The sequence below is a fragment of the Brassica napus genome, chromosome C5 (genome assembly GCF_020379485.1).
Source record: "Brassica napus cultivar Da-Ae chromosome C5, Da-Ae, whole genome shotgun sequence".
Classification (NCBI taxonomy): domain Eukaryota; kingdom Viridiplantae; phylum Streptophyta; class Magnoliopsida; order Brassicales; family Brassicaceae; genus Brassica; species Brassica napus.
In genome coordinates, this window is record NC_063448.1 from 25,804,924 (window position 1) to 25,819,916 (window position 14,993).

The 14,993-nt window shown below is 34.4% G+C and overlaps 1 protein-coding gene across 1 annotated transcript; it reads left to right on the plus strand.

Moving 5' to 3' along the window:
• The first annotated feature begins 9,844 nt into the window (after positions 1-9,844).
• On the plus strand, positions 9,845-11,952 carry BNAC05G25100D (protein PIN-LIKES 6). Its single transcript, XM_013838126.3, has 8 exons — positions 9,845-10,197; positions 10,281-10,360; positions 10,446-10,570; positions 10,650-10,771; positions 10,849-11,130; positions 11,235-11,335; positions 11,403-11,455; positions 11,540-11,952. Exons 1-8 carry the CDS (start codon positions 10,006-10,008, stop codon positions 11,848-11,850), a joined length of 1,266 nt encoding a protein of 421 aa, XP_013693580.1. The 5' UTR covers positions 9,845-10,005; the 3' UTR covers positions 11,851-11,952.
• The last annotated feature ends 3,041 nt before the right edge of the window (positions 11,953-14,993 follow it).

The following is a 14,993-nucleotide window of genomic DNA, read 5'->3' on the forward strand; positions in this document are numbered from 1 at the left end:
ACTTACATTTCAGTCGTCTGTCGAAAATTAAAATAATAATATTTTTTTAAAAGTAAACGACTTACAACTAAGTAGTCATAGGTTAGTTTTGCAATTGAAAAAAAAAACTTCAAGATTTAATTATACACAGACGACTTATAATTTAGTCATCCACCAGACGACTTACTTGTAAGTCGTCGAGGATTTTTTTCCGAGATTCTGGTCAAACCTCGTAAATCCTGGACGACTTACATTTCAGTCGTCTCGTGGACGACTGAATTATAAGTCGTCTGTATATAATTAAATCTTGAAGTTTTTTTTTTCAATTGCAAAACTAACCTATGACGACTTAACTGTAAGTCGTCTACTTTAAAAAAAATATTATTATTTTAATTTTCACTAGACGACTGAAATGTAAGTCGTCCAGAAAAGTCAAACTTCTGAAATAATCCAGTCAAATGCAAAACTAACCTATGACGACTGAAATGTAAGTAGTCTAGCTTTTTTGGAGTTTTTTTTTAACCAAACAATAGTAGACGACTTATTTTTCAGTCGTCCGAAATAACAGATTTCAAAGTCAATTGCAAAAATAACATCTGCGTTGACCAGACGACGTATAGTTTAGTCGTCTGGACAACTTAGATTGAAGTCGTCCGCGTCTTCTCCGCTAGTTTTTAAGTCTTCTACGTTAGTTTTTGAATAACTTGTATTTTTAAGAGTGATAATTAACTTCAAGATATGTAAAACTCATATTTACAAAATATGTTCTCTCCCTTAGTTTTACTAAATTTGACTAAGTTTTTCAACGTAAACTTATAAAAAAATATGATATGCTTTGACTAGTTACTATTATTTGTTTCTATCTCTTAACTATTATTGTTATAGACAATAATGATGACTATTGTTATGAGTTGGAAGAAGGGTTAAATGCTTCTCAAAATGTTGTATCAATATGAAGCTACCAACATTCTTGTTTATTAAGATGAAAAAAGGCCATTGGAGTTTATTATTGCATATGAGAGATCCAAAGATAAGAAAAAGGCTACTGAAGTCTATTATTTCATTGATTTGTAAATGTGTAAACACATTGTTAGCACATTTAATACATCTTGGAAAACATTATTACTGATTTTACAAAAAATTCATAACTAAAAGAGTAGACATGCAATTCACAAAACATACCACAAACAAAACTATTATAGATCATTCCTCTACAAAGACAAGCTTGGATTCCACTTGAGTAGACAAGACCAGACGACTTTTAAGAAGTCCAGACGACTTCTAAGAAGTCCAGACGACTTCCAGGAAGTTCAGACGACTTTGTCAGAAGACTTTTAGGAAGTTCAGACGACTTCCAGACGACTTTACAGGAAGTCCAGACGACTTTTAGGAAGTCCATACGACTTTCAGACGACTTCCGGACGACTTCCAGACGACTTCCAGACGACTTCCAGACGACTAACAAGTAAGTCGTCCCAGAAGTCTTCCAGATCAGAAAAACCTGCATATTAAATCCAGATCTGAAAAACCTGCATATTCAAAAACGTTCAAATGGCTTAAAAACAGAAAAATGAGTGGAAGATTAGATAAATCTACCTTTACAGAACACACAAAAATACATATCTAAAAATAATATATCTACCTTTAAATTAGTGGAAGATGAGTACCATCTAATTAAAAACCTGCAAAAAAGATAGATTAGTAAGAAAGACATGAGACAAAACTGAAAAATTCATATAAAGTTTGGTGTTTTCAAGTCAAAGAGATTAGAGTGGGTTTGGAGAGTTTTAGTTTGGGAAAAAAGTAAGAACTTTATACAACAAGAAGTTACCAAATGAAGAAAAATCAGACATAAGAACTTACCAAAACGCTCAGAAAAATCCAGACGACTTCCTGGAAGTCCAGACGACTTTGTCAGAAGACTTCCAAGAAGTCCAGCCGACTTCCAGACGACTTCCAGACGACTAACAAGTAAGTCGTCTCAAAAGTCTTCCAGATCTGAAAAACCTACATATCAAATCCAGATCTGAAAAACCTGCATATCCAAAAACGTTCAAATGACTTAAAAATAGAGAAAATGAGTGGAAAATTAGATAAATCTACATTTATAGAACACACAAAAATACATATCTAAAATTAATAGATCTACCTTTAAATTAGTGGAAGATGAGTACCATTTGATTAAAAACCTGCAAAAGAGATAGATTAGTAAGAAATACATGAGACAAAACTGAAAAATTCATATAAAGTTTGGTGTTTTCAATTCAAAGAGATTAGAGAGAGGTTGGAGAGTTTTAGAATGATGAACATTACATTTTTGTTGCAGCCATTTGAGGGAGGAGAGAGAATGTGTAAATTTTTCTTTATATAGGGAGACAAAAAATCCAATTAGGTTAAATATTTTTGACTCATACGACTTCCTAGACGACTTACATTTCAGTCGTCTGTTGAAGAAATTAAAACAGACGACTTACATGTAAGTCGTCTAGAAGAGTTTAATATTTTTAGTGGGAAATTAAATATTTTTAGCGGGAAACTAAAATAGAAGATTTTCCAGACGACTTACAAGTAAGTCGTCTGGTTTAAATTATTTCAGCGGGAAAATAATTTTTAAAAAAAATTTTAGGCGGGAATATTTGGACGACTTACATGTAAGTCGTCTGTTTTAATTTCTTCACCAGACGACTGAAATGTAAGTCGTCCGAGTAAAATGATTCGGTTAGGTTAAAACGTACATTGGTAAAATTAAAGGTTCGGTACGATGTGGACGACTGAAATATACGTCGTCCGGGTAAATTATTCAATAGACGACTGAAATATAAGTCGTCCACACCCTAAACATAACCCCTAAACTTATTTATCTAATTAAGCACTTCATAAAACCAAATCAAACTTGAAAAATGTTTACTATACACTGAAATAAACACAAATAGGTGAAAACTAATTTTTGAAAAAAACATTTTAGTTTTCCAAAATCTAACCCTAACAATACATACAATACTACAACATATGTTTGCCAAACTCCTAAACCAAAGTATTTCATGATTCACTACTTCCACTCATCTATCTTCAAAACAAATCAATTTTATCATATCTTAATTTATATCACTTAAAACCCATGTTCTAAAACTCGGCCGCCTAGCCGCCTAGGCGTTACGCGTCACTTTTCCGCCCCGATTTATGCCAAACCGGTTTAAAAAATCGGATATCCGATTTTTTTCCGCCTAGACCGCCTAAATGACCGCCTAGTCGCCTAGCCGCCTAGGCGGCCGCCTAATCTATTTTTTTATTTATTTATTTATTTTTTTTTTTTAATAATATTTTTATTTATTTATTTGATCTAAAATTTTATAAATATCATTTATATTCATAATTTTGATGAAAATTACACTATATTAAGTTTATATATTCTATTTGTGTGTTTTATACAATCTTAAACATGAAAATGTATTAATGTTATACACAATTAAAGATTAACATGTTTATAACATAGTAAACCATCTAAAAATTCCGCCCCGCATAATTTCCGATTAATCCCCGATTTTCTCTTTAGGCGCTAGGCCCAACCCGACCGCCCGACTAGCGCCTAGCGCGTTCCCGAACAGGGCTTAAAACTGTTTATAATTACTTGATTTTTATTTTTCACGCATCAAAATATTTTTTTACAAGATTTATAAATTATTTTTAAAATAAACTGGTACCAGACGACTTACACTTCAGTCGTCCAGACGACTTCCAACATCTCAGACGACTCAGACGATTTACTGGGGCTATATTCGTAAAAATGACTTCTGTTTTTTTGTTTGGTCACAAGGGGTTGAGCTGTAATTTCACTAGGCTTTTAGGTTAGTTTTGCATTTGATTCAAGTTTGGGTATAGGTTTGGGATTAAAATCAAGTTGTGGGTTAGTTTTGGCAAAAACCCCGTATCTGAAATGATATATTCTCCTGTGTTTCTATCATATTTTATTTTTTGAAAAAAATTGCTGAAATACCCTATGGATATTAGCAATGACCAATGGGCATGCTCTTAGATACCCGATAAAATGTTTTTGAAAAACTCAAAGATTGCATTTAAAATATACTATATGTATCTATTTGATATTTATGAAGATTTACTAAAGATATGTCAATCTTGCTAATTTTTAAGGATTAGTCTGATCGATTAGCTGATAAATCCTCTTTACAAGTTACTGTTTTAAGTTAGGGATGAGTTCAATTATTCAGTTTAGTCTTAATTATTTGGGTTTTTTAATCTTCAAAAATATAGGTCATTATCTTTTCGATTTAAATAATTCGGTTCTTTGGTTATATATAAAATTACTGTAAACATATAAAGACAATTAAAATATTCAATTTTAAAATTATTTTAATAAAAAATATTTAATCTAAAATAGTTATTAGTTTAATTAATTTGTTTATTAAATTATTTTTGGTTTCATAAAACCTGAGTTTGGAGAATATTATTAAAAAAATTAATTAATTATAATTATTTAAAGTCAAGATGAAAAAATTAGTTAGAATTATTTAGTTAGGTTGATGATTTTTTTTCTCACATTATTTATTGGTAACTTTGAATATTTATGGGTAAAGTAACCTCTAAATATCATTAAAGAAACTGAATGAATAATTAATTGCCAGGAGCCGTTATCCTCACTTGTAAAGTCCCGAGGTAGAATGTTTTTTTTCAAAAAAAGAAAAAAAAATCCTGAGGTATAAATGGAATTATGGATTTTGATACCTTTAAATTAATTTAGAAAACCCTAGTTTACATTTATTCTTATTTTTTTATGTAGAAGTGCTGTAGCCTACTTGCACTCCAAATATGTGATTTTTTAGATGAATAATATATATAGTCGATGAGAAATATACTTATCAGCAAAAATTGAGAAAATAACCGGCGGTGGTAGTCCAGTGATGCTTGAGGGAATAAACCCAATACGACAAACCTTGGTTCGAAACCCGCTGGCCATACGGATAAGAGCTATTGCTTTTGGTTCATTTGATTGCCCAGGAGAGGGTCTATCTGTGGGTTGTACCTCCACCAGGAGTTTAGGTCTGTGTTTTTAATAGAGCCGGATTTAACCCTTTTTCTTTTCAAAAAAAAAAAAATATTGGGAAAAAAAATTCTTTAGGTGGTGATGATTTAGTTGATTTTAACCAAAAAAAAAAAAAAAACTGGAAACTAATAAATTTGATGTCTATAATTTAGGATTGATCAAGGATGATACTCTTATTTAGGGAAGTAAGGATAACAGTTTTCTACGTTTGTCAAAAAAAAAAGAGGAACACATTGTGTCACCACAAAATTTCAAAACACTTAAATAATTATTGATTTAAATCTGAATGAATACTTTAATAGCAATGACGAAATATTGATATATTGGACTAAATGATGAGTCAAAATTTGAATATTTTGATAACATTTTTCCATGTTTGGTGGAGGTCGATCTAACATATAAAAATTAATTAAAAAAAGTTTAAGATAAAATTTAAAAAACGTTGCACTTTCATATTAGTTGTCTCCTAAATGATAGATTCACTAGATTAACCATGTCTGATTATCTAATCTACTAATTTAAGGTCCTACTTTTTATCTACTTAAAGAGTTGTCATTTAAGTTTTAGACCTATTCATTTTTCATTAGAAATAAATATAACATTCCTTATAATTTTTTTATACAATACAATATATAACATGTTTAAGTATTATTCTTTTCTAATACACTAACCATAATTAACCTATACGATATACTCATCAATTATCTAAACAATTTGCATGACTAAATACTCATCAATTACTCCTCCTTACAAAATATGCGACCATATAGTTTCGTTATTGTTTAAAAACTAATACCCGATCTTACTCAGTTCTAACCTTGGTGACTATGACAAGAAACTCTTCACTTCTTACAAAATATATAACCATATGACAACAAACTCTTCACGTCTAACCTTAAGGGACCTATGCACTTTCAAATATTCTCTTCCGTTATTATTTTGTTCTTTAATTCATTCCTCTTTAGTGGTCCAATAAATTCATTTTATAAAATGTTAATAATATAGCAAAAATTTTTTATATATGCTCTTTCATTTTACCAATGCTAAATAATATATACATTTCATTTGCAATGTTAGTAAGACTGGGTGTTTGTTTTAGTCAAAAAAAAAAGATTGGGTGTTTGTATACATGATAGGATGTCACAAGGCAATCACGTGGCTTCTCCAGTTCTTTGGTTTTACTTATTCAAATAATAGAACTATTCTTTAGGGAATAGTTCCCCACTTTATTTCACGTTATCTTTTGTTGGGAGTTGTGACTCCATGTTTCCATTATTCGTGTTTTGTAGGAGTTAATGACTCCGATATCTTTTCTATTTAAATCAATGAAAACCCTAAAAAGATGTAGTCTTAACTATCCAAAGAAAAGTGTGTTCTTAGTTTGTTTTTGGCAAATTCTCTTTGATTTGAAGAGGGACCTTAATTGGTATCAAATCACATGTTTCTAGATCAACAATAGATAATCCTATAACTGAGACCTATCAATTGGTATAAGAGCATGTTATGTTTTTGATCCGGACCACTTTGTGGTATCAAATTTTTTATATTTTTTCATCTTCTTTGTTATCGGTATTCTTCGTGAATCAACTGTTATCAAGAATCCTTGACGAGCGGTCATTCTTCGGAATCAACGATCATCGAGATCTATCCAGCGATTTTTCTTTTCACCATTTTCTTCTTTTCGGGTTTGTTGATCAAGTTCAGCATCCTTTCTTTTGTATGAATTAAAATCTGTAATCTTCCATTGTTTTTCAATTTTCAAAAAAAAAAAAAAATCTCATATTTCTTTGTTATTCAAAAAAAAAAAAAAATTGTCTCCAGTAATGAACCATGGAATCAGTTGGTAGGTCGTGGAGATTATAGTTCGTGAACAAAAGCTACGACTAGAGGAATCAACATGGGAGGAAGAGAAGAAATTAAAGTCAAGTTCTCCCCTATTCGCCTTCACCACGAACCTTGAGGACAAGGTTCTTTCGACGGTCGGAGTATTGATAGGATGTCACAAGGCAATAACGTGGCTTCTCCGGTTCTTTGGTTTTACTTATTCAAATAATAGAACTATTCTTTAGGAAATAGTTCTCCACTTTGTTTCACGTTATCTTTTGTTAGGAGTTGTGACTCCATGTTTCCATTATTCCTGTTTTGTAAGAGTTAATGACTCCAATATCTTTTCTATTTAAATCAATGAAAACCCTAAAAAGAGGTAGTCTTAACTACCAAAAGAAAAGTGTGTTCTTAGTTTGTTTTTGGTAAATTCTCTTTAATTTGAAGAAGGACCTTAATTGGTATCAAATCACATGTTTCTAGATCAACAATAGATAATCCTATAATTGAGACCTATCGATACATCTCGCATGGCTGCTTGTGTTCGGGTCAAAGTGACAATGTCAGCGAAAATTTATATAATCTTATATTATAATTAAAAGAAATATAAAAATGGATATTTCCATGTTTGTTTGAACTTCCTATATTACTGCAATGTTTGAGTAAAAACTGCAACAACAAATGCCAAATATTTGAAAATTTGTTATGTTAAAATTTTTGTAAAGAAACCATTACGATTTGTAAATAAAATGTTTAGATTCTTCCTATTTAAAGTATATTCCAATATCTTTTAATTATAGTCTATTGTTTCTTTTTAATAAAAATAATCAAACTAATATAATATTATAATATACGAAGAAGACTTGAGGATTTAACTAATACAAATATGAATAAGAGTACGATAGACAGGAGATGGCTCGCATTTTGGTTATGCTATGTCGTGTTCGCCGCCATCCCCCTCGCCACAGACCTCACATGAGCGAAGTTATAATTTACTTCATCCTTTCTCTTCTCTTAGGAGTCCGCCATTAATTTTTTTTTTTCACGTTGCAAAATATATATAGTCTTAAGTATATATGTTAATAATTTTTTGTGAGAAAAACAAGCAGATTCTGCATGCTTTAGAAGGAAACGTTTCACTATCAGAACTTCACTAATGGATGAGACCGGGTCAAAGCAATGTATACATCTCATATGGAGGAAGCATTGACTTAGACTCGAGCCAATACAATGATGAAATCAAGAAGTTTAGGAAAATGGCACTTGGAACTCAAGAGTACAACCTGTGAGTATGGACTGTACCCGTCGAGTTCTAGCAACGAGGTCCAAACCACAAGTCAAATAGAGATGGGGAATTTTAAAACCAGTTAAGGTTATAGTTAACCGTCTCTTTAAATCAAGGAGTTTGCAGGTTTTTTGGATTCTTATTTTTTAATTAACTGTAAAGATTTGAGAAAATTGTCTAACTCTAACTGAAACCACTGCTGTACAAGCATGATGTGTTTTAAATTGTTTTTCTTTTGTTTCTTTCTTTAGAAGTTGTGTGATATTATTTTGAGTGTTATTTTTTCATTTATTCTATTAAACAGTATCATGACTTATTGATAAATATTATGTCCAACTATGTATTTCATTTATTTAAAGAATTATTTTATAAAATTAAATTAATATTAAACACAAATATGATTACAAAAATTTTAATATGAAAATAAATTTTTCAAAAAAAGTATAAACAAAAGATTTACCCGCCCTTTGGAAGGGCAGATCATAATCTAGTACTTATTTTATTTTTGTGTCAATAATATATGTTCGTTAGAACGTGATTAATGACTATGACAATATTAACAAAAACTACTAAATAATTTTTTTTTTTGATAAGCCTTATCGGCTGATTCGGTCGGCTCCGGAAGAAGCACACTTAATGCTACAGAGCGAAATAGCCCGAAAGCGTACCACACTGCTTGATCCGAGTTTGAAATGCTTATACTAAATAGTTAAGTTTGTATAAGGATTGTATATTGATGAATTAGATTCATAATTTTTAAGATAGATTAACACATGCTAATTTACTATTTCTATTTATTGATGCTTGATAAAGAAATTTTGGCCATATAGAGAATTTACTTATTAGATGTAATAACTTTTTGTTTAATGACTATATATACAAAAATGGTCAAAAAAGAATTTTATATAAAGGAAAAAATAAAAAGATTTTGAACACGAATCCTTTTATATGTATGTCTTCCTAACAGTCCTCTTATCTTATAATTGTATTTTGGGGTTTTCTTACATGTTCATTTATTTTTTTTACATATTATATATTTTTGTTTATTTATTTCTGTCTTCACCATCTTTAAACGGCTGTTTCTCTTCGCCCCTTGCCTCTTGATAAGGATTAAGTCTAGATTTTCTTATAGTCTAATTGCAAGTTCAATAGTTGTTGTAATATAAGAGAGGTGTCGATCCAACCAAAGATGAATCTAATCACTAAGAATGAAAAACCATCACTTGATCGAAGCAAATAAGAGTCATTGTGATTAATTTACTAATCAATAACTCAAACAAGATCCAATTCAAATGAAATCAGCTCGGACTACTCAAGAATAAGCAAGTTTTCAATCAAGTATAAGTATGAACCTATGGGTATAAGGAAATTGATATAAAGCAATAATATTCCAAGTCAGAGTGTAAAGCAAACAATCAATAAGCTTCCATAGATCTAGAACACTTAGATTGATTCATTTACATGATAGAAACTTCTATTTAATGAAGTATTAAACATTAAATCACACTTTGGTTTAATACAATCAAACATGCTATACCCAGATTATTATTATTGGGAACTTTCAAACCTTTTGGCTTTTTGTGTAAAGTAACTAGAAAAGGAAACGGAATAAATAATTAATTGAATTGGGCCTTTTGGGCTAGGAAAGGGAAAGGAATAACTTTAAAAAGAAACACGTGGCAAAGAGAAAGAGAATCTTTCGCGAGAGAAGTCTTTTGATTCCTCTCTCTCTCTTATAGAATCATCATCACAAACAAACTACTCATCAGTTCTCTGTTTTGTCTTCCGTCTCCAGATTTCTCTCAGATTTCGACCCAAAGTCAACTCGTCGCTGCTTTTGTCTTTGGTGTTTGTAGGAATGATAACGCGGATCCTCTCCGATCTCATGGATATGCCAACGGCGGTTGCTGCCGGTGAATCGGTACTGGGTACAATCAAGATCGCTGTGATGCCAATAGCTAAAGTGTTCACCATGTGCTTCTTGGGTCTTCTCATGGCCTCCAAATACGTCAACATCTTGCCTCCCTCCGGAAGAAAACTCTTGAACGGGGTAAACCTTTCTTTCTTTGATTTCATCTCCAGTGTTTGCTTCTCTGTCTCAACAAGTGTGTGTCATGTTCCGTAATATTACAGTTGGTCTTCACGCTTCTGCTTCCATGCTTGATCTTTTCCCAGCTCGGGCAAGCCGTCACTCTCCACAAGATGCTTCAATGGTTTTGTTGCTTTTCCTCAAGTCTCTTTCTATAGGGTCCATTAAAGGCATATTCTTATGATTTTTATTCTTTTGATTTGTTTCAGGTGGTTCATTCCGGTTAACGTTGTTCTTGGTACAATCTCAGGATCGTTAATAGGCTTCCTTGTTGCTACCATTATTCGGCCTCCTTACCCTTATTTCAAGTTTACAATCATACAAATCGGAGTTGGTTAGAACCCTTTTCTTGTCTGTGTCTGCTCTGTCCTCTGTGGCTTGTAATCTCAGTTTTATCTGTCTTTTGTTTTCAGGTAACATTGGCAATGTCCCTCTTGTGTTACTAGCGGCTCTATGTAGGGACAAATCCAACCCTTTTGGTGACTCTGAAAAATGTAGCATTGATGGCACTGCCTATATCTCTTTTGGTCAATGGGTACGCTTTTCAACATGTAGCATTCATGTCACTTTCCATGATCATTCAGAGACTTTTTAATAAACTATTAATTTTAGGTTGGTGCCATCATCCTCTACACATATGTGTACCAGATGTTCACTCCTCCCCCCGAAGGTTTCGATGGTGAAGAAGAAAATCTACCTTTGAAAAACGTACAAGCAGATGCTGCTTCTCCAGAGCAAGTCCCCTTGCTTACTCAAAACCATCCCAAGGACACTCCACCCGCTCAAGCTCGCCTCCCTGTAGGAAGAGTGGATTCAAAGATTACACAGATCTTTGTTTACCTCTATGAGAAGTTGAAACTAAAGCAAATCATCCAACCTGCAATAATTTCTTCTGTAAGTATCTCTCGCCTGTACTATTCTGACAATCTGATGAAACAAGAGACCTTGCAATTACATTTACTAACTAAAAAAGACAAGTTTTATTTGTTTTCTTCCAGATTCTTGCCATGATACTTGGTGCAATACCTTTCACAAAGAAGTTGATATTCACAAACAATTCACCTCTTTTCTTCTTCACAGACAGTTGCATGATTCTTGGGTAAGTACAGTACTCTTTATTTGTCTTCTTCGAATCAATACGTTAATATAACATTTAAAAACTTTAGGGACGCCATGATACCGTGCATCTTGCTGGCACTTGGTGGGAATCTCATCAACGGTAAGGATGGCTCCTCTCTCATTTCCATATAGATCTTTTTTTAGCCCATCTTACTGGAACTTCCTTGTACAAAACATTTTACAGGACCAGGAAGTTCTAAACTTGGTTTCAAGACAACAGCGGCGATTATAGTTGGACGGTTGGTGTTGGTGCCACCAGCAGGGCTAGGGATAGTGACATTAGCAGACAAACTTGGGTTCCTTCCAACTGATGACAAGATGTTTAGGTTTGTATTACTTCTACAACACACAATGCCTACCTCTGTGCTCTCAGGTGCTGTTGCCAACCTTAGAGGATGTGGAAGGGAGTCAGCTGCTGTGCTCTTCTGGGTTCACATCTTTGCCATCTTCTCAATGGCTGGATGGATGGTATTGTATATCAACATACTCTTCTAGATTCTTCCCTTTTTTTTTTTTTTAATTTCTTGTGTAATGCCACATGAGCTGAGCGACCTTCCTCTTGTTTGCTCTTAATAAATCAAAGTATATTATAGTTTCTGACTTGTGCTTTAAAAAGGTTTAAACCTCAATTAAACTAACTTGTGCAAACAACACAAAGTCAATATCCATGTAGCATCATCAGCGGTCAGAAAAAAAAGGCATCCATCTTCTGGTCCTCTTCTCCCTTTGGCTGTGAGAGATTACTATATCCCTCCTCTGCGGGTTGCTTAGCCACATTGCCAGCACAACACCCACTAGACTCGCAACTTGTGCAGCAGCCGGAAATAGCCATCTTCTTCTCCTAACTCTGCTCACATCATCAGCCTCACTCTCACCTCTCTACATCATGATCCTCTTCCCCAAACCTCTGTGCGAACATCATCATCAGAGGAGGATCTATCCTCGCTCACATCCACCACATTCTGCTTATGCTCCTCGTAGTCTTTATCATCTGTTGGTAGCTCGAACCGGCAGAGAGGGCAGGAGTTACGGGCACTTAGCCAAGGTACAATACACTGACCATGGTATAGATGGAGACGTGGAAGCTGTGTGGTTTCATTGCCGAGGGCGAAAAGCTCCTTGCAGACTTAGCACAGACGAGGCTGTTGTTGGGAAAATTGGCGGATAATATTTTCTTCAAAAGTTAAGATGTAAAGTGGACGGTTAGTGTTTAAGATAGCCTTCGTAGTTGGAATGGGGATTTTTCACTAAAGCTTTGTGTTTGGAGATTTCTTGGAGAGTCTTAGAACTCTTTCTAAAATGTTTTCTTTCTATTGTTTTGCTTGATTCTTGGATGATTACAAGTGAACTAGACATCCCTATTTATACTAGTGAGTGGAGACTACAAGTTAATTCTAGAACACTCCATCTTCTACACATTTCATCTTCTACACTATTCTTCCTCTTCCTCTAGATATTTCTTCTTATTGGGCTTTTTGATTATAGCTTGATTAAAGATTAAACTTGGGCTAATGAGGGAAAACCCAACAAATCTCCCCCTTCCCGATTTAGCCCGAAACCGCCGCTATACCCGTGCCTTTGCAGCAATCTTCTTGATCGGCAATACCTTGGTCATAAAGTCAGACCAGTTTTTATCAGTATGTACCCTGTCAAGACGTATGAGCTTCTCTTCAAGAACTTCCCGGATCCAATGATGTCGGATATCGATGTGCTTTGAGTGAGAGTGAAACGTTGGATTCTTTGCTAAGTGAATAACACTTTAGTTGTCACATAGCATGTTGTACTTGTCTTGCTTTACTCCCAACTGAAGCAAGAAGTTCTTCATCCATAGCATCTCCTTGCACGCTTCCGTTGCTGCGATATACTCCGCTTCCACGGTGGATAAGGCAACACACTTTTGTAGCTTTGACTGCCATGAAACAGCTCCCCCTGCAAAGGTAGTCACAAATCCTGATGTCGATTTCCTTGAATCTTTATCACCAGCCCAATCTGCATCGGTGTAACCGTTCAAATCCAATTTTCCGTTGCCAAAACATAGACACTTCTTCATTGTGCCTCGTAGATAGCGTATGATCCACTTAACTGCTTTCCAATGCTCCTTTCCTGGATTCGCTAGAAAGCGACTCACAACTCCTACAACATAGGCAATGTCGGGTATGGTGCACACCATAACATACATGAGACTACCCACTGCTGATGCATATGGGGTAGTCTTCATTTCCCCTTTTTCCTTCTCACTTGTTGGACTTTGCTTCAAACTTAGCTTGAAATGTCCACTAAGTGGAGTGCTCACCGGCGTTGCTTTGTGCATGTTGAATCTCTCCAGCACCCTTTCAACATATCGTTCTTGGGACAACCATAAAATCTTCTTTGGTCTATCCCGAGTGATCTTCATTCCGAGAATCTTTCTCGCTTGCTCCAGATCTTTCATCGCAAAACACCATCCCAAATCCTTCTTCAATGCGGCTATCTTGTTGCGATCTTGGCCCACAATTAACATATCGTCAACATAGAGCAAAAATATGAGAAAGTCGCCGCTTTCGTACCTCTTTATGAAAACGCAATGATCATTCTTGGTTTTCTTGAAGTTATGATCCACCATGAAGGAGTCAAACTTATTGTACCATTGTCTCGGGGCTTGCTTGAGGCCATAAAGACTCTTCTTTAATCGGCCCACCAAGTCTTCTTTTCCTGGAACCTTGAATCCTTCAGGTTGTTCCATATAGATCTCCTCCTCGAGTTCACCATGTAGAAAAGCCTTGACATCGAGTTGTTCAATCTCTAAGTCTAGAACCGCTGCTAGACCAAGAACAACTCGGATATAGGACATTTTTACTACTGGAAAGAATATTTCTTCAAAATCTATGTCTTTCTTCTGGTTGAATCCCTTCACAACCATTCGAGCTTTGTATCTTGGATTTGAGCTTCTCTCCTCATACTTCAACCTGTACACCCACTTGTTCTTCAAGGCTCTCTTTCCTTTTGGTAGCTTCGTCAGCTCATAAGTGTGATTATCATGCAAGGATTGCATTTCATCTTGCATAGCTTCAACCTTTCATCTCTATGAGTGTCTCCTATGGCCTCTTCATAGCTTTGAGGCTCCCCCTCATCTGTAAGATTAACATACTCATCTCGATAATATCTTACATATGGTCTTGTCTCTCTTCCAGACCTTCTTGGCTCATGTTCTTCCTCTGGCTCCACTTGATCTTCTTCTTCACTTTCATCACCATTTGGATCCATGATGGGATCCCCTTCGCCATCATCTCCAATCACTTGTTCATGATCTTGAGGTTTATGAGAATCTTCATTCCATACAACCCTTAGCTTTGGTTTCTTTGATTTGTTGATGTCTTCGAATGTTTGATCTTCGAAGAAAACAACATTTCTGCTCCGGATAACTTTTTTGTTAACCAGATCCTAAATCCGATAACCGAAATCATCTCTTGGTGACCCAAGATAGATGCACTCTTTAGTCTTGGAGTCTAGATTGGCTCGTTTATCCTTAGGTATATGTACAAACGCTCTGCAACCGAACACCTTCAAATGGTTGTAAGAGACCTTCTTACCCGACCAAACTTCCTTCGGGACATCGCCTTCCAAAGGAACTGATGGTGTAAGATTTATGACATTCACTG